Source organism: Cyprinodon tularosa, unplaced genomic scaffold (genome assembly GCF_016077235.1).
Source record: "Cyprinodon tularosa strain WSP-4 unplaced genomic scaffold, ASM1607723v1 ctg379, whole genome shotgun sequence".
Lineage (NCBI taxonomy): Eukaryota > Metazoa > Chordata > Actinopteri > Cyprinodontiformes > Cyprinodontidae > Cyprinodon > Cyprinodon tularosa.
In genome coordinates this window covers 533,213-553,438 of record NW_024039095.1, presented here as the reverse complement: position 1 = coordinate 553,438, position 20,226 = coordinate 533,213, and the positions used below count along the sequence as shown (strand labels likewise).

The following is a 20,226-nucleotide window of genomic DNA, read 5'->3' as shown; positions in this document are numbered from 1 at the left end:
AATAGAGCTAGTGGTGAAAACCCCAAATATTGTTTAACAGTAAGTTGCTTGTTTAATCAGTCTTATTGGCTGAAATCTCTGAGTCATGTAACAAAGTACCTTTGGTCTAAGTGGACCTGTGCACCAGCAGTGTATATTCACCTTTCTCTGTGTCTTTAAGCATGCCCGTGTGAACAAGAACGATAGGGAGGAAGAGCACCATGAATTATTAGAGGGAATTTTTTATTTTTCAATACAAAATGGCATTGGTTTGATGAGGTGCATTCTGTGGTAATAGGACGGCAGCTGCATGGCTGCTTCACCAGTAAGGTATGAATCATTCAGACACTGGCTTGTTTGAACATATAACTTCATGCACACCTATTGCTGCTTTTGTTTATCAGCACAGTGCAAATGTTGTTAACAGGTAAGTATTGATAAGCCTCTTGGCTTTTCAGCTTGTTCTTGCTTTTCCATTTACAACCTAGTATGAAAATATTTTTTTTCCATTCCAACATTGTGCCATTTTATCCTAATACCTTTCCATTTAAATTATTGTAGCAGGATGAGGTATTGATAACCAACTTAAGTAAAAGCAAATAGCTTCTCTATGTCCATTGTGCTCACACATTGTAACACAGAACTACCTAAAATATCTTGAGGGGAAAAAAACTAAACTGATGTACTTTTAACTGTTGTTATTGGTCCGCCTATATGCTTTAAGTCATGCATGCTTCTTGCCGCACCTCTGGGCTTTGCAGCAAACTGAGAACATGCAGTGTAAATTAGGATTGCAACCAATGTCGATGAAGTGCAGAGCTGTGTGTAAATTGGAGGTCATTTCTCAACCTTCATCTCTTGTCCTTACCTGCATAATCCCAAATCCTTCATTCACTTATCCTATTTCATATATCACCCTGTATGCTTACATGCTTACCAAACCCATTTTTAGAGCCTCACTCTCTTATCTTTTACCTCTCATTCCTGTTTCTTCATTCCTCCTTCATACATACGTGTTGCCCCTTATATCTGTCTCCACAATCTTTCAGAATGCCCTTTTCAATCCCATGTCCTTACTGCAGCCCCTACGCCTACATCCCTAATCCCCACCAACCTTATTCCCCATTTTCTTTCCCTCATTTTCATTCCTCTTTTTAATACTCCCCACAGCTCATCGCTAAATGCATCTTCATTTATCTCAGCGTTATTCAACCCTCATTCATCAACCATGCCAACTTGATCCCCCATTCCTTACCATTTATCATGCATCCCTTCCTTACTCCCTTGTTTCTCATCTTTCATCTCACCCCTACTTCCCTTTACTTCAGTCACCCCTACATCCTGCAGCCCTCATCTTAATCCTTCACCTCAACCTCAACTCTCATTACCTACCTTATAAAGTATCTCATCAAGCAAACCTCATCCCTTTGTTTAGTCACCAATGTAATCCTATGATACCCCTTTCCTTGGCTTACTTTTTCATATGGACTAGGCCTTTTTAAATTGAACTCAGGTAGCATTGGGGCTAAGTAATGACTCCACTTAACTTTATCAGTTTTTTACTAAAAAATACTTTTCAAACATGATTTTATTATTATTTATTTTATTTAGCTGGATTTAGTGTCCATGTCCCGTTTTGAATTTGTATGTTTGACCTCACATCCGTATACTGTACAAAACAATATAAAATGGTTAATCTTTAAGTCAAACATTAATGGTTCTTTATATATTTTTAGATCATTAAGAAGTTGATTTTCAAAATTTCTTGATGTTTTTATTAGCATCAAACATGTCAGTAAGCAACAAATATTAAAAAAAACAGCATCTATGGATTTTTATTATTTAGACACTGTTTTCCTATGGCTTACCTACAGCATTAATATCTCTATTCAGTACACCTAATGAAAACAGCAACTTTTTAAGGAGATAGTAAAGATAGATCGAAAAAAAAAAAAAAACTTTATATTTCAGGTAAATATGTTAATAAAAGATGTACTAACGCACCAACAGTGATTTTGACTGAGAGAGCTACTTTGTGTTTGTACCAACTTTGTGTTTGTGTTTGTACCAACTGTTCTGAACAGACAGTCACAATAGCTAGAGGCTAGTTAAAAATAAGACTCCTCAGATGAAGAGATGCTGGATTAGTGGTTAGGAGATGCAGAATGTTTAATAAACATCTTTTGTCTGACATAACTGTACCAGCATAAAAAATAACACAACCCGATCCAACACCCTTCTCTCAACACATCCCTGTCCCAACCCCCACCCATATCCAAACACACATGCCTATGAGGAAAACATAGTGTTTTGTTTCCTGTGTGTTAAACTGCAATTTAAAAAACAGTAATCCGTGCCATAATCTTTTCCCAAATCCTGACCGGGGTTAGAAAGGGTTTCCATCTCTTCTTTATATGTAACAGCTGAGCTATCTTTAAAAAGAGACCAACTTTTACTACCCTTCTACAGATAATGTCTCAGAAGGACAGAGATTTGAGAGCAGAGAGCTGAGAGAAGAGGTGCAGCTGCTACCCTCGCCTTCACAGGTGACCCAGTGATCACAACGGCATCTGGTTGAATTACTTAACACTGCCGCCCAACAGACATGTAATCCGGGATAATGCCCTTTTGCTGAGTGCTCCAATCTGGGTAAATTCATCCCTGAGGAATGAGATCCAGCAGCAGCGTGTCAGGGAGAGAAAAAGAGAGAGGGAGAGGGAGACGAGAAGAGGGGCTTGGGGTTGATTGGTTGGTATTAAAAAAGACTGTTGAGGCTGGGAGAAGGGTCTTCGAGATAGATAATGAAACCCAAGAGTAAACAGCTTGATTTTGTTGACCGACTGGATAAAAAGAAGCAGTTCATTGGCAGGTTTTCACAGAAGAGTTCAAATTAATCTTTTTTTCTTCCTGGCTGACCTGAATCCTGACAGTCTGAAATTGTGGATATACCTGTACATTATTCAAGTAGAAATCAGTCATTATGGTGTTATATGATGATTCTATTTACTCTGTGATCGTTGTATTTATTTAAAAGTTTTATCAGCCGTCTAACTGAACAGTGTTTTTGATTCCTTTTTCCGCTGTCATCCAAAGGCAATTGATTTTCCTTTGAAACTGCATCCCTTTGAATGTCACCCAGCTCCTGACAAACATTGGGACTTACAAGTTCCAGCTGTCCAACGGCGGCATCTAAGATTATTTATTCATATGTTTCCTTATTACCATAAATATCCAACAGGGCCCTCGGCTCAGAGGGATTACAGTGGGCTTAATCTATCGCGGCACAGAAATGAGCAGGGGTCACAGCGACGGAGGTGATTTAAACTGGCTAGCCTTGATGGGACATGCAGCACAAACAAGAAAACAAACTACATGCCGTTGGGCTCCATCATGAGCTGATGACATCATGTGTTACAGTGCGTGACTGTGCTGCTTGGTAGGAAGAATCAATCATGGATGTGTTTTCTGCTTCTAAATGGTATTCAATAAATGTTCAAAATCACAATAATGTTTTATAAAACAAAGCATAGCTGTTTTGACTGCATCTTGTAGCTCGTAGGTATCACAGCCATTACTGTTGGATTCTTTTTGAATTTCTTTGAGCTGAACTCAGACAATTTAACAATTTCATCTTTTTCTGATCACTATAATCCTAATATTAAGCACTAATAATCATCAGATTTGGTTTAGCAATTAAACTAAAGCAACCTGAAACATTCTCTCCTTAACTGAAAAAGACCAAATTAATTTCAAAATGATCTCATAGAGGAATGTTAGATATTTTGCAATTTCCTACATTCATTTTGAGCAGTGAGAAAAGAATCAGTAAATTCCTTCTTGTATAACAGAAAAGGCGAGCTGTAAAAATGTTAATGAGAAAAATGTATCTGTTCAGTGCATTTAAGTTCTTTAATAGATATTATGTTACAAAAGTTAGTCCAGAAATGTGGACTGCATGATTTTCTTTTTTTTCTTCTTTTTTTTTTTTTTGAGAGAGAAATGAATAATTTCCCCATCAATGAAAGTCCACATCCAAACACAACATTGGAAAGACATTTAATTATTCCTTGGATGAGAAATATGTATCAAAGCTTGCTGTGGAAAAGCGGATTTAGAGTCGTAGGACAGCAGTTAATAGACAGCAGTAAATGAAATAAGGGCTTTTGGGGGATACTAAGACGCGCTTTTCAGGACTAAAAAACGGCTTAGCTTGGCTGGGTGGCAAAGTCAGGGGTTCTGACAGGAGATGATGAGGAGGTGGGAGATAATGAAGAAGGCGGAGTAGGGCAGGAAAGGGGCAGGCGATCTTTAAGAAGATTGGGATTTTAATTCCTCAGTAGCAGCTCTGCCCCTAGTGGGCACAGCTTGAGTTTAAGTCTTCCTGACTAAATGATAAGCCTAGACACGGTGTGTGCTGTGCCTTTAAGAAGAACGGATATAAATAGGATGGCTGAGAGGGAAGGATGGATTCAAAACACTTAATGTGACAACATGGACTATTTCTGCTGTCAGTTTTCTTTTGAATAACAGACATGAAGTTTAGGAGTTTTCCTGGGCTGCTCCTTCTACCACACAGCTTTCATGCTTTCCTTTAATATGCTGCCTATTCATCCGCCAAGACAGGGTACTCAATCAACCACAGCAAATAAAAAAAAAGATATATGAGGAAAGTTAAAAGAATGTTTAGAGAATAAAGAATAAAATAAAGGACAAATAGCAAAAAAGTGATCCTTTCTGAGATAAAAAGAGGAACCGAGAGACTATTGAAGACAATAAGAAAATGATATATTGTAAAGGTAAGAAAATGGGGACGAGGGGGTAGTGGTGAAAAGAAGTGGACGCGGTAGTGAACAAGTTGGCCTGAGGTTTATGTGTTTCTTGAGACCTGTCTCAATGATCCTCCAGACTGGTGGTGCCCTGAAAACAACGTGGGCTACATTAATAATTGGCAATCCTTTTGGGGAAAGCCTGGTCTGATTCGGAGAGACGGCATCCATCCCACTTTGGATGGTGCAGCTCTTCTTTCTAGGAATCTGGCCACATTTATTAGTCCTCCAAAACCCTGACCACCCAGGGTGCAGACCAGGAAGCAGAGTTGTAGTTTAACACACATCTCTGCAGCTTCTCTACTGTTACCCACTCTTTACTCCATCCAAACAGTGTCTTGCCCACGACCAAAATCTAATAAATTAGCAAAGATTCCCAAAGGAGTAAATCATGATAATCTAATTAAAATCAAAATAACTCCAATTGGGGAAAAAGTTAAAACAATTAAATGCGGTCTGTTTAACATAAGATCGCTTTCCTCTAAAAGTCTACTAGTTAATGACTTGATTTGTGATAATCACATTGACTTGTTTTGCCTTACAGAAACCTGGCTGCAGCAAGAGGATTATGTGAGCATAAATGAGGCAACTCCTTCAAGCTATTTAAATTTTCACATCCCCAGAAGTTCTGGGCGAGGAGGAGGAGTAGCAACAATCTTCGAGTCTGACTTACTGATTACTCCCAAAACAATTAATTCCTACAAGTCTTTTGAACATTTAACCCTTAATTTCCCTGATCCAAATTTCAAGGCAAGAAAACCTCTTCTTTTTGTAACTTTGTATCGTCCACCAGGTCCTTACTCTGAATTTTTAGATGAGTTTTCAGAGTTCCTTTCTGATTTGGTATTAAATACTGACAGGGTCATCATAGTGGGAGATTTTAACATCCATGCTGACATTGAAGGCGATAGCTTAAGAGCAGCCTTTAATGCTATCTTAGACACTATTGGCTTTGTTCAAAATGTGAATAGTCCCACGCATTCTCATCTTCATACTTTGGATCTTGTGCTGACATACGGCATAGAATGTGAAGAAATAACAGTATTTCCTCACAACCCTGTCCTCTCTGACCACTTTCTAATAACCTTCAGGATTACTTTAACAGAGTTCTCCTCCCCCAAAAGAAGGTTCAATTTTAGTAGATCTTTATCAGATAGTGCAGTTATAAATTTTAAAGAATCTGCTTCACTTTCTCTCTGCTCTGTGTCACTGAGCAGTGCTGCAGAGTGCAAAAGCTTAGCTTATTCCCCTTCACAGGTTGATGATTTTGTTGAGGGGGTTGCTAGTTCTCTGCGTATTGCCTTAGACAACGCAGCTCCTTTGAAAATGAAAACCGTTAAAAATAGAAAGCTTGCTCCTTGGTTTAATGCAGAGCTGCGTACTTTGAAGCAAAATGCTAGGAAACTGGAGAGAAAATATCGCTCCACAGGCCTGCGAGAGTCCTTCCTAGTCTGGAAAAATGGTTTACTGCTGTATAAGAGGACCCTTTGTAAAGCAAGAGCAGCATACTTCTCCTCATTAATAGAGGAGAATAAGAATAATCCTAGATTTCTTTTTAATACAGTTGCCAAACTCACCCAGAGCCATAGCTCTGTTGAACCGTCCCTTCCACCTGCTCTTAGCAGCAATGATTTTATGGGATTCTTTATAAATAAGATTGATCTTATTAAAAATAAGATCATAAGCACTCCTCTATCCGCGATTGTACCTGAGGTAGTCATGGAATCTGAACCGGGTTTAGACTGCTTTGATCCAGTTGAACTCTCTGAATTAGCAAAATTATTGTCTTCATCTAAGCCTTCAACTTGTATGTTAGATCCAGTTCCAACCAGGTTATTTAAGGAGGTATTCCCTTTGATCTCCTCCTCCATTTTAGATGTGATTAATCTATCTCTGTTACAGGGATATGTACCTAAAGCTTTTAAGATTGCTGTAATTAAACCTCTGCTTAAGAAACCGTCTCTTGACCCAGATGACTTGGTCAATTATAGACCTATATCCAATCTTCCTTTCTTATCCAAAATTCTTGAGAAAGTAGTTGCCAAACAAGTTTGCGATCACTTCCACCATAATGAACTTTTTGAAGAGTTTCAGTCTGGCTTTAGAGCTCATCATAGCACTGAAACAGCTCTGGTGAAAGTCACTAATGATATTCTCATGGCCTCAGATAATGGACTTGTATCTGTGCTCGTCCTGTTGGATCTTAGTGCTGCATTTGATACAGTTGACCATAATATTCTTTTAGAAAGACTTGAATATTTTGTTGGAATTAAAGGAACAGCACTAGACTGGTTTAAATCTTATCTATCTGATCGAATTCAGTTTGTTCATGTTAATGATAGATCTTCAACACACTCAAAGGTTACCTGTGGAGTACCACAGGGATCAGTGCTAGGACCAATTCTCTTTACTTTATACATGCTCCCAATTGGTAGAATTATTAGACAGCATGGGATTAATTTCCACTGTTATGCTGATGATACCCAGCTATATCTGTCTATAAATCCAGATGAAGCTAACCCATTACATAGATTACAGGCATGTCTTGAAGACATAAAAACCTGGATGACTCTTAATTTTCTGCTTCTGAATGCAGACAAAACAGAAGTTATAGTCTTTGGACCAGAGTCTCTGAAAAAGAAACTGATTAGCCAGTCACTTCATTTGGATGGGATTAAACTGATTTCAGATAATAAAGTAAAAAATCTTGGTGTTATTTTTGATCAGGACCTGTCATTTAAATCCCATATCAAAGAGGTTTCTAGAATTTCCTTCTTTCATCTGAGGAACATTGCAAAAATTAGAAATATCCTGTCCAGGGGTGATGCTGAGAAACTAGTCCATGCATTTGTTACTTCAAGGCTGGACTATTGTAATTCTTTACTATCAGGAAGTCCACAAACTGTAGTTAAAAGCCTTCAGCTGATCCAAAATGCTGCAGCCAGAGTTCTAATGAAAATGAAAAAGAGAGATCATACACTATATTGCCAAAAGTATTTGCTCACCCATCCAAATTATTGGAATCAGGTGTTCCAATCACTTCCATGGCCACAGGTGTATAAATTCAAGCACCTAGGCATGCAGACTGTTTTTACAAACATTTGTGAAAGAATGGGTCGCTCTCAGGAGCTCAGTGAATTCCAGCGTGGAACTGTGATAGGATGCCACCTGTGCAACAAATCCAGTCGTGAAATTTCCTCGCTCCTAAATATTCCACAGTCAACTGTCCGCTGTATTATAAGAAAATGGAAGTGTTTGGGAACGACAGCAACTCAGCCACGAAGTGGTAGGCCACGTAAACTGACGGAGCGGGGTCAGCGGATGCTGACGCGCATAGTGCGAAGAGGTCGCCAACTTTCTGCAGAGTCAATCACTACAGACCTCCAAACTTCATGTGGCCTTCAGATTAGCTCAAGAACAGTGCGCAGAGAGCTTCATGGAATGGGTTTCCATGGTCGAGCAGCTGCATCCAAGCCATACATCACCAAGTGCAATGCAAAGCGTCGGAGCGGTGGTGTAAAGCACGCCGCCACTGGACTCTAGAGCAGTGGAGACGCGTTCTCTGGAGTGACGAATCGCGCTTCTCCATCTGGCAATCTGATGGACGGGTCTGGGTTTGGCGGTTGCCAGGAGAACGGTACTTGTCTGACTGCATTGTGCCAAGTGTAAAGTTTGGTGGAGGGGGGATTATGGTGTGGGGTTGTTTTTCAGGAGCTGGGCTTGGCCCCTTAGTTCCAGTGAAAGGAACTCTGAATGCTTCAGCATACCAAGACATTTTGGACAATTCCATGCTCCCAACTTTGTGGGAACAGTTTGGAGCTGGCCCCTTCCTCTTCCAACATGACTGTGCACCAGTGCACAAAGCAAGGTCCATAAAGACATGGATGACAGAGTCTGGTGTGGATGAACTTGACTGGCCTGCACAGAGTCCTGACCTCAACCCGATAGAACACCTTTGGGATGAATTAGAGCGGAGACTGAGAGCCAGGCCTTCTCGTCCAACATCAGTGTGCGACCTCACAAATGCGCTTCTGGAAGAATGGTCAAAAATTCCCATAAACACACTCCTAAACCTTGTGGACAGCCTTCCCAGAAGAGTTGAAGCTGTTCTAGCTGCAAAGGGTGGACCGACGTCATATTGAACCCTATGGATTAGGAACGGGATGTCACTTAAGCTCATATGTGAGTCAAGGCAGGTGAGCAAATACTTTTGGCAATATAGTGTATCTCTCCTATCCTGGCTTCTCTTCATTGGCTTCCTGTTAAATCAAGAATAGAATTTAAAATCCTCCTTCTCACATATAAAGCCTTAAATGGCCAAGCTCCATCTTATATCAGAGATCTGATTGTTCCTTATGTTCCTAACAGAGCACTTCGCTCTCAATCTGCAGGTTTACTAGTGGTTCCTAGAATTTCTAAAAGTAGAATGGGAGGCAGATCTTTTAGTTATCAGGCTCCTCTCCTGTGGAACCAACTACCAGTTTTAGTCCGTGAGGCAGACACCCTGTCTACTTTTAAGGCTAGGCTTAAAACTTTCATTTTTGATAAAGCTTATAGTTAGGGTGGCTCAGGTTATCCTGAGCTATCTCTATAGTTATGCTGCTATAGGCTTAGACTTTTGGAGGACATAGGGACCCCCATTTCATCATTCTGCTTCATTCTCTCTCTGTTCTCCTATTCTGCAGAATCTGTTAGTTCAATCTCTAACCTTCTGCTCTCTCTGCTTTTCCTCAGAGTAGCTTTGCCTCGTCTGTTCTTGTTTGGCTGTGACGTCATCCTGGAAAAAAACATCAGCTGTGCTGCTTCTATCAACACCCTTGTTAATAGATGTTGGAGATCGGCCTGTTTTCCAGTGTGGTCCTGTTTCTCTGACCGTGACTGAGTGGATGTGCTCTCTTCGTCCTCTGGCATGGGAGCTGCCTTGGAGCTCGTCTGCCTGGCTGTGTGTTTCCTGGACCGGGCCGCCTTTTACAGCTGCTTTTTGTATCTCTGCTTCTGTCTCCTTGAACCCCAGTCGGCCTCGGCAGATGGCCGCTCACACTGAGCCTGGTTCTGCTGGAGGTTTCTTCCTGTTAAAAGGGAGTTTTTCCTCTCCACTGTCGCTACAAGCAGGCTTAGTGTGGGGGATTGTATTTGAGTCAATGAGTCAATGCAATCAACTGGTTTTCCTTAGATAGAAAACTTTGTATCAATTTGACTGTATGATCTGGTTGAACTGTAAAGTGCCTTGAGATGACATGTGTTGTGAATTTGGCGCTATATAAATAAACTGAATTGAATTGAATTGGTGCTGTGTCATCTGTCAAAGGCTGAAGAGGTGACAGCACAGAGGTAAGGTGCCCTAGATGTGCTAACAGCACACTGTTGGTCTGGGGAGCAGATCGAACACCTTTCCTCTGCTTATTCTCTCCCTTCAACATGTTCGTTTTGGGCCATTTATTTCTCAAAGCTATGGCAGGAAAAAAAAAACAGCATTGTGTCTTTCCATTTAGTCTGAATCATCTCTTAGCTTCTGTCTACAGAGTTGATACACCATTATCATATCAAATTTACAAAATTTTGATCTCAGATCTCCAAAGCTCCAAGACTATGTATAGTCTGAATAACAAATATTTCTAATGAATTTAAGGTTGATATTGTCTATTGTGTCCAGACCTTCAACATAGGACATGGACAAAAAGCACAAGACAGTTAACTGTGGATGAATAGAAAGATGGATTTGCTGATTGACTGATTGATTGATTGATTTAGACAATGAGATGCTAATATTCTTTTTGTCTGTACTTATTTGGAAAACACTCACGTCAACTTACTTTTCCAGACTTTCTCTGACTCACAAAGAACACTCTGTCCCTTGTTCTTTCATTTTTTAAATTCTCTTTGTGGCCGTCTCACAGGACAGCTGCATAGGTAAGTCTAGTACGGCATGGACAACAACTCTCTCCTTGCCCCTCTTCATAAAAGCAAGATTGTTTCTTTTTCCCCCTCAGCTTTCTGCTGACACTGGCTCAGCACATAAACAGAGCCGTAATTTGTACAACAGAAAGCTTTGGGAAGCACTTCCCTTTCCCCCTGGAGGCAAGCAAAGGGACGTAGGGTTGTTATCTCTTGTTTACCTGGCAGGGAAGTGATATTTTATATTAGGGTAATAACTGACATTGCTGAAATGCGGCACAATCCCATTTCAATCCAGTTGCAGCGGTTCTCTCATTTCAGTAAAATGAGATATGGTGTTAGTTGTTCCCCGTACTGGGACTAAATCTGTGATGATATGTGCATGAAATTGTGATACATAAAGGTTTATAAAGCAAGGGAAAATACACTCACAAGGCATCGGTTTCTGAAGTCTAGCATAACTATAAATGAACCCACTTTTTATCGCTATGGCAGAATTGCAGCAGTGATCAGTTGTAGAAGCCAAGCTTAGCAGATGCTTAACAGAGTAAAGGAAAGGAGACTGACTGATCATGTATTTTTGCAACAAGGTAAAGCACAGATGGTATAGGAAGAGTTGAAGATGAAACCAGGGGAAACAATAAACAGCAAAGCAGAAACACAGCTAGAAAGCAGCTTCCACGATACCAAGTGTGATGTTCGATAACTATCCCACTACACAAATCAGCACTTTCCACAGCGGTCAATCACGTACTGCCTCATCAAAGCTGTTAATGTAAAAAGATGTTAAGCAATGTTTAGAGACTCCCTTCCCCATCACTACCTCCACTGTCGGCTTGAAAGTGACGATTGTTTGGCAAAGAATTTCTGCAAATCTACATAGAACTTCAGCAGAAACATACTTAGAGCAAATTAGTTGTTTTATAAGCAATGTTCTTTTCTACAGACTATAAATCAAGATGTAGAACAGCTGAAGTCAGCCACAGAGTAAATTACTTGTTTACCAAGTGTTATGTGTTGCTGCTGTTTTAGCAGCATGTATCCGACTTTGATTCACCGGCTGCCACGCTAAACGACAACAGTCACCCTACAGAATGAAGCAGAAAGAATTTAACCTATTTCTAGCGGTTGCTCCAGATCAAGGGTTACATCCCTTTGTTTGAAATCAACATTCCTTCAGACCTAAAACGGTCCAGTTTGAGAGGAAAATAGGCGACTTTGTCATTGACCCTGACCCCGGGGCAGTTTTAACCGGAGCAAGCTCACTGTGCGTCAGTGTGATGTCGCGAAGTGACAAACAGCTGCTGCCTGAATCAGCCCTGCGTGTGTCCGAGTAATCGGACGCTGTGAGTTTGGCTGTACTTTGCTTTGCTCTTTAATTTTTTATTGTTTTCTTTTTTTCTCTCCCTAAAGACAACCACCTGGTGGCAATCTGAGGATACAAATAATCCATCCCTTATTCTATCAACCAGCAGTTTATTAGTGAATAAAAATAATAACAGGCACAGTCCAAAAGAAACTGTGATAGAAAAGCTCTAACCTCTTAACTTTTCTGCCTTCATTCTCCAAACCATACCCCCCATAGACGGACTGATGGAAAACGGGCTGTCAGTTTAAAGCAATCGGACTAAGAAATGGACGCTTTACTGAACTTCAATAGGGTTAAAGGGCTGATGCGTGTGAATGTGTGAGAGTGTGACAGGAATAATAAAGCCACATAGGAAGTATTTATCCCTTGTGTATCTGAAAGCCACTCAAACTCCAGTTGTAGAAAACTAAACCTTTGCACGATAACACTCAGACTTTTTTCCCCCTTGATTCCCTCTTCTCCTGTTTGCATCAGACATCCAAGTGCACATGGCAGCAAAATGTAAAAATCAGTGAAAAACAAAGAAAAATAATAAACAAGGCAGCAAAAAGCTCACACATCACAGCAAGAGACGAGAAGTCGGAAGACAAGGCTCTGAGTCAAAAAGTCACAACCATCACAAGCACAGAAGATAACATACAATTAGTAAATCTTTCTGGAGAACTTACTATGTCCGGAGATCCACAGGAACAGGAGCACCCAAGGGATCATGGCTGGAGAGAGCGAAGAGGTCAAAACCTACGGGAAACAGTAGGCTAGTGTGAAATAGGAGTTGACAGGCACAAAGAAATGCTCAAGAAGAGAAAGTGCTCCAGTGCGCTTCTGGATGATGCTATGGTCCCTTAGTGATGTCTCCTTTTTTGTCTTTTTTTTTTTTTACCAGAAGAAAGCTGGATGTGTGTGTTCTGTCCTTCTCTCCTCTTCCCCGTACTCTTCCTCTTCTCCTTCTCCCTCCGTGGCTCTTTGGTGTGTGTTTGACTCTTCAGAGTGGCTGGGTGCCCGATCCTCCTGTCGTTCTCTGCTGTGGTGATGTGAGCTTGTGGACTTTCTGCCTCCTCGCTGCTGACTCTTAGAATACGCACGTTCACTCTTCCTCTCTTGCTTGCACTGTTTCTCTTTGCCCATCCATTCTCAGAGTCTATAGCCCTCACTTGCCCCCCTCCCCTCCCTTCTCCTCCTCTTCTCTCTCTCTCCCTCTCTTTCTCTCTTGCTCATCCAATTCATGGCACACACACAAAGCAGTCAGTGGATGGAGTTCCAGACTCCTCCCTCCATCTCTGCCTCCCTCTCTCACTCTCTGCCTCTCAGCCAGGCTGTCTGGGTGGCTGTGGCTCAGTGAGGAGGCTTGGGTCTTCGCTCTGGGAACCGGAGCTACCATGGGAGAAAAAGAGGAGAACCTCAATTAGAATAAGAATAGCTGTGAGACCCTGTAGCAACAAATAACACTGACAGCAACAAAAAGGGCATTTTTCCCTTCACCAGTAGGGGGGGGGGATTCTATAGACGGAACAGAATATTGGCATCCTTGTTGCTTGATGATCACATTAGCATTCCCAAGAAAAGGCCTTTGTTAGTATACAGATTTTTTTTAGTGGTCAAGGGAGATTCACAGAAACTTCCTAAAAGAAGCAAATATGTAACAAAGAAAACAAATGAATAAGTAAATAAATACCAAAATGCCCATGAAGATAGTAAAGACTACAAGAGAATATATCTATTAAAACTTTCACAGAGATTTTTTGTTGTTGTTGTTAACTTGGTACTCCAGAGCAGATTGGCACATATAGATTAATAACGGAATCTTTCCATGCAATATGTGTCATACGTTTTTAGTTTTATTAATGTAAATGTTGGTCAATGTGAATCTTTACATTGTGTTGTGTTTTCTTTACAAAACAGCCAAAGTAAAAAAAAAATAATAAAAAAAAATATATATATATATATTTATATATATATATATATATATATATATATATATATATATATATATATATATATATATATATATATATATATATATATATATATATATATATATATATATTATATATATATATCAAAATTATTGAATTGAATGAAACAGGCAAAAATAGTAAAACATTTGCATAGTACTGACAGCACCATGAAAAAAACCAAGTGACTCCTGATTTAATTTGGTTTCCTTCAAAATATCGTCATACGTTTCAGCTTGCAAAGCTCTGAAATTCTTTTTTGTACTTTAGTTTCTTTTTTCATCTTTTTTATTTTGTCTTGATCTTTTTTTTCAGCCAATTATAAGGTTAGGTTACACAATCTGAGTTTTATTTTAATTTGGGAATTAATGGATTAGAATCAGAAATGCTCCATATAAAATACGTAAATACATACATACATGCCAACCATAAAGTTTGTTTCTGGAAAGAAATGGGAAAAAAGCATCTTTACTAGATAACTTACTTAAAAATATAAATTAAAAAAAACAGAAACTTTTTTCACTTTTATTAGAAAATTCAATACAATTTGAACAAGTAGTTCTTGGCAGTAATAATGAAACCATTTCCCATAAGCTTTTTGAATGTTTCCCTTTTGTTTATTTTATTTTGACAATTTACCTATGGGGATATTCCCTAAGTCTTTAAGTTTTAAATGTTTCCTACCCATCAACAAAATTTTTAGTTTTTTCAAAGAATTCTCTGCATGAGACTTATGTGGAAAAACTGGTTGGGTGACCTTAAAATGTTATTATTACTTTTAATTAGACAAGCTAGGATGTTTTTCTAAACACAAATATGAAGAGCTTAGCTATGTTTTCCTACTTGGATCAAAATGCCATATCAGAGGCATGATAATAACTACCATCAATCATAACATACACTATGCAGATGTTATACAGTAGGTCTACTGTGAAAAAACATCACACCAAGAAGTAACTTACTTTACTGCTCTTAGGAAGTTGAAAAGGTAAGGGAATTTTATTTGCAGATGCACATTTTACAAGTGCAAATTCTTTCAAAATGCTGTGCATCATAATTCTGCTCTGTTCTGCCTGCACTGCCCCTGTCTGTCCCTGTTCCCCTCTGCCCTGCACTTAATTAGAATCATTGTTACCACCTGTGCCTCCCTGGTCTCCCTCCTAATCACGTCTCACTCATCCTACCTGTGATTCTGCCCATATATTCAGCTCTTTGCAGACAAGGAGTTACCAGATTATCGAAAGCCATAAGGCTACCACATACTCACACCCATGTGTCCTCAAACATCTGCTCAGAGTCCATCTAGAGTCTGTGCGGATAGGTGTTTGCATATATATATATATATATATATATATATATATATATATATATATATATATATATATATATATATATATATATATATATATATATATATATATATTTTTTTTTTATAAAAAAAAAATAATATAAATAAAAAAAAAGAAAAAAAAAGAAGTTACAGATCTGTGAGAGCCAGAAATCTTGCTGGATTGTAGGTGACCATATACATATTTTCCAGCATAATTTACAGATAAATTCAATAAAAATCCTAAAAAAAAAAAATAAAAAAAAAAGGAAAGGGGGCCACTTCTCAAAAGGAACAAGAATTCATACATACTGTTTTAAATGTGACACTCGGCTGAGAAGTCTTCCGAACCAACAATAGCTGGCAGTGACACACTACCTAGAGCATAACTAGCCTGTCCTGAAGACCCACAGCATCTCAGTTACTCTCTGCGCCTCTGTGAAAGGTCTTAGGTGCAAGAACAAGTGGTGCAAAGTGTCAAGCTAGACTGTTTTCTTTGTTTTTTAAAGCTAGAAGGCAAACTCATCTGATGATTTCCCTTTAGTGTGGAAAATAACGCCCTTTGGCATGAGAAATGTAAGAATGGGTACATGACTTTGAAGGACTCCATGCAACTCAAGATATTTGGACAGTCTGCTCAAGTATCTGGGGGCTTGTAGAGTAGGTAAATGTCCAGCATTGTTTTCCTGTCTCCCCGCCTTTTTTGATCACATTTTTACTTTAGGTATTTCCCTGTTCTGCCTTGCCCACATTTAACCTCTGATCTCTGGATATCAACCTTGCTTGTTGATGATTACCATCTTTTGCTTTGCCCCAGCCTGTTTTTGCCGTTCTACTTGACTTTGTTTCTTTTCCCTGACTACTGATTCATGAACAGAGCTGTACCTCCAAATATCAATGGAATCAGAAACTGTTTTTTTCTCCATTGTTTGCTCTATGCATTATTGTCTGCTGTGATTGTTGTTTTTCCTTGCACTTCTGCCTAACAAGACTCAAAAAGTGATGTACAGGTCAGATGGAAGCAAAATGGCTATACTGACACAGGTCGCGTTTAAAAAAATCTGACCTGTTTTAGACTGTCATAAAATGATCAGATACAGGTCGGGTATGGGCAAAAAAACTGCATTCTTTTCATTTTAGGTTGCAGTGTAAAAGTTGCCCAAATGTCACTTAAAATATGTTCTAGAAAGCACTCTAAATGTGACATAAACTGAATGGACAATGCAGTTATGATCTGATTGTTTCTTAAAAAAAACCTTCTGAATTAATAATTTTCATTAATTTATCATAGTGATAGTATTGTTCACCACTAAGAAGTAGAAGAGTTAATATGAGGTTTCAGTAGCACTGTTCTTTTTTAATGTCTCACTGGCAGATGGAGTCAGTGGAAATTATACTTTCATGAATAACAGACAATCTGTCAAATAGGGCAGCATTAGTTAAAAGGACCTTGGAAATGTCGTGCAATTACTGATGTCAAAATTACTGAAGTCAAAATATGTTCCTGTTTGTATGATTCTTATTTAAAATTGAGTCAAACCTTAAGTTGTTTTGCACCTTTAGCTTTGGGGTTTTTAATGTGATTGTTCAAGTCTAACACAATAATTAAGCAGTCATGATCAAACAACACAGAGGGTCATAAGATCACTTAAAAAAATGTTTGAGGCGTAGGAGCCCTGCAATTATTCAAGAACATGGTTCAAGCTAGGCTCTTTACTCGGAGAGCTTGACATTTAAAACTACTAAAAGATGTATTTGCCCAGAAGTATTTATTTTACACTACAACATGACAGCTCCTACCAATATTTTTGCTTTTTGCCATTACAAAGAAAACTGGAGGTGATAACTCTATCAGAGTAGGTGCCTCATTAAATAAAGACAACCATGTCTTTGTTTGAATATTAAATTAGGATAATAGTCAGTAATAAAGTCCATGATTTAAATCCAATCTTCAATAAAGGCATTTTAGGGTATATGGCTTTGCGTTAGAAATTGTTTGTAACTGATTTCACAATATGACATTAGATGGATTTTTTTTATTGACATTACAATATTTTATGATATCACAAACTCTCTAACGAGATTATTTTTATTCAGCTCATTTAATAAATCGACATGAAATATGATGCTATGCCAATCTAAAACATGTACTGTAATTTATGCCAATCTATGTAAATTAACAACTCAGGCCATCCATCCATCCATCCATCCATCCATCCATCCATCCATCCATCCATCCATCCATCCATCCATTTGTTCACTCTAAAATGGTAACACTGGAGCTAGCACATGCTAAAGGTGACACTCATCAACATTTCATTATGCGTTGATGTGATTGATTTTTTTTTATTTAATCAATTTTTCAATATAGATCAATTAGTTGTGAACCCCCTACTTAGAGGGGGATAGTATTTCTATGCTTACTTTCAGTTGACAATGTATTGGTTTAAGATATAGTTATTTTAAACTTTGTACCAACTATGTACTCTGCTATAACTTTCTGGCACATTGCAAAAGCTGCTACTGTAAGATTGTCATGACAAACCAGAACTGAACAAAAACACATCAGAAAAATAATATTTAGCACCTTTATTAGCAGGTTGTTACCAATGCAAAATGTTTTTCATTTACTTTTAACTTTTTACTATGTGGAGATATGGCCATTTAAAGCCCAAAGATGAGAACTGTGTTTCAACTCCACCTTAACAGGTTGGAAATCGCGCACTCGTAAGCAAAGTATAGAAGAAATTGGTGGTCTTTTTAACAATTTTGTATGATATTTAAAAAGCCAAAAATTTACAGCGAGTAAAAAGGTTAAATTATTTATTTATTTCATTTTCTTTTACTTTTGCTTTCCTTGTAAGCAAAATTCATGCAGATTCCTTGTATTACATGAAAACACTGAGTGACTATGCATGCACTACCAATGACCTAGTTACCTGAAATTAACCCTCTAAGGCTTTATCATAAAAGAAAGAGAAAAACAACACCTGCTTACCAGACTAAAAACAACCTGTAACGGTAGTCCCACTTTGCATGTTGTTTTAACTATACCATTTATCATCTTTGTAGCTGCTTGTAAGTTCAAAGCATCTCTGCTCCCATTATTCATATTCTTAGCACATTAGGTTGTTAATCCACAGCTACTGTAATTAGCACCATGGAAGCCAGTTTGATGTCATGTTTCTAAAACTGAGAATATTATACATTATTTTTCTACAGGTTAATGAAGGACGATGCAGAAGTGACAAAGATGAGGAAGAGGGAGAGACTCCTGATGTATTCATGTAAAAGCGTAGTTAAGGAGAAAGTAGAGTAGCTGAATTTTTTTCACAATTTAAATATAAAAAAGGCAGAGAAAATGGGGACAACAAACTTTGTAAAACTATAAAAAATCTATATATATATATATATATATATATATATATATATATATAGACCTGAATTTAAATTACTGTATAACTGAGGAAAAAAGTTGAAACTGAAATCCTCTCATAAATCAACAATATTTTGTTTTTACTTCTCTTAAAAGCTCACCTGCGCCTTAAGAAACAGACTATGATAGCTCAAAGCCTGGCTCTAAAATGGCAAAGTCCAAGAACATATGGATAATTTAAACAATGTTTATCATTCATCAATAACATGCTTACGTGATAAATTCATTTCACACAGAGTGATATATTTAAGGTATGTATTCCTCTTCATTTTTTATTAATTTTGGAATTACAGATAGTGACAACAAATTTTTTGGTGTTCATGAAAATGTTGATAAAACCATTAAAATTTATTTCTATTCAGGATTTTCATCATCCACCTTATTTGTTAATAAGAAATTATGTTTGTCAGTCTGCTGGACAACCCTTCACTGTAAAATCTAACAATCAGTTTATCAAAATAATATGGCAAATAGAACTCACTTATCATAAACTTGTTGTTTAAATTTATCTAAATCAAGTAGGATAAACTACTCGCCAAATAAGAATGCTAAGTTCATATTTAAGTCTGAAATTGTTATTTGAGGTCATGAAAAAAAGTGAGTGCTAGGCTAAACATGAGATGAGACCTTACTGGCTAACTATCGGCAATGGGTGTTGCCAGTGCTACAGCATCTTTAGTAACTTTGCTGTTACAATCAGGGTTGTCTGTTCCATCATGTTCGATACGAACATTTTCTGATCTGCTGGCCACATAGTGCATTAAACATCGTATTAGCAGTCAGTTGTCTTGGTTTGCATGAGTTTTTGATAGGTCAATAGTACATTCTATGTGTAATGTTGTAGTGTGATTAGCTAAACCTTACTAAGGTCTTAAAAAAAATGGCGAAGCATTTATTGGATATTAAATAGGCTTTTAAGTTAGCTGGCCCAAAGAAGCTTGCGCTGTATTCAGTCAACAAACCACAAAATCAGTCACAAGTTGTCTCTGTAATTATATAGGCTTAACTTTAAAATTTTTTCTACAAAAAGTCACCTTCTCTATTAATCTTACATAGTGTTTTGACTTTACACGGATATTGACTTATAGCTGGGGAAAATTTTAGATTCTTACCAGTTGTAAGCCTAATCATGAAAAACAAACAAACACAATACTGTATATGCTATATGCTTCCTTTTTGAATCAATGAACTGCATTTGTTAAGATGAATCTATTTCTTGTAAATTACAATTCAATAAAAAGTAGTAGTAGTAGTAGTAAAGGCTATATGGTGTTTTTTGAGAAAAGGAATTGTTGAATTGTTGTATGAAAGCCTCTGAAGTTATAAATAATCATAAAAAATATCTCAGTAGTTTTTTTTTTCTCACAGAATTGGGGCTGACATTAACCAAGAGGCTGCAAATGTTATTATTTCGATAAGCCCAACCCATCTCCAGTGTTTTG

At 38.0% G+C, this 20,226-nt stretch overlaps 1 protein-coding gene across 12 annotated transcripts in view; it reads right to left on the bottom strand.

The window, feature by feature from the left end:
• Nucleotides 1-13,214, bottom strand: part of kirrel3b (kirre like nephrin family adhesion molecule 3b) — a 211,151-nt gene extending 197,937 nt beyond the window's left edge. For all 12 annotated transcript variants that reach the window (XM_038296858.1, XM_038296859.1, XM_038296865.1 and 9 more), the window contains exons 1-2: nucleotides 12,950-13,214; nucleotides 12,738-12,807 (exon numbers count right to left, since the gene is read on the bottom strand). In XM_038296858.1, the coding sequence (XP_038152786.1) occupies nucleotides 12,738-12,780 (43 nt within the window). In that variant the 5' untranslated portion in view covers nucleotides 12,781-12,807; nucleotides 12,950-13,214. The remainder of the gene's footprint in view (nucleotides 1-12,737; nucleotides 12,808-12,949) is intronic.
• Between the last annotated feature and the right edge of the window lie 7,012 nt (nucleotides 13,215-20,226).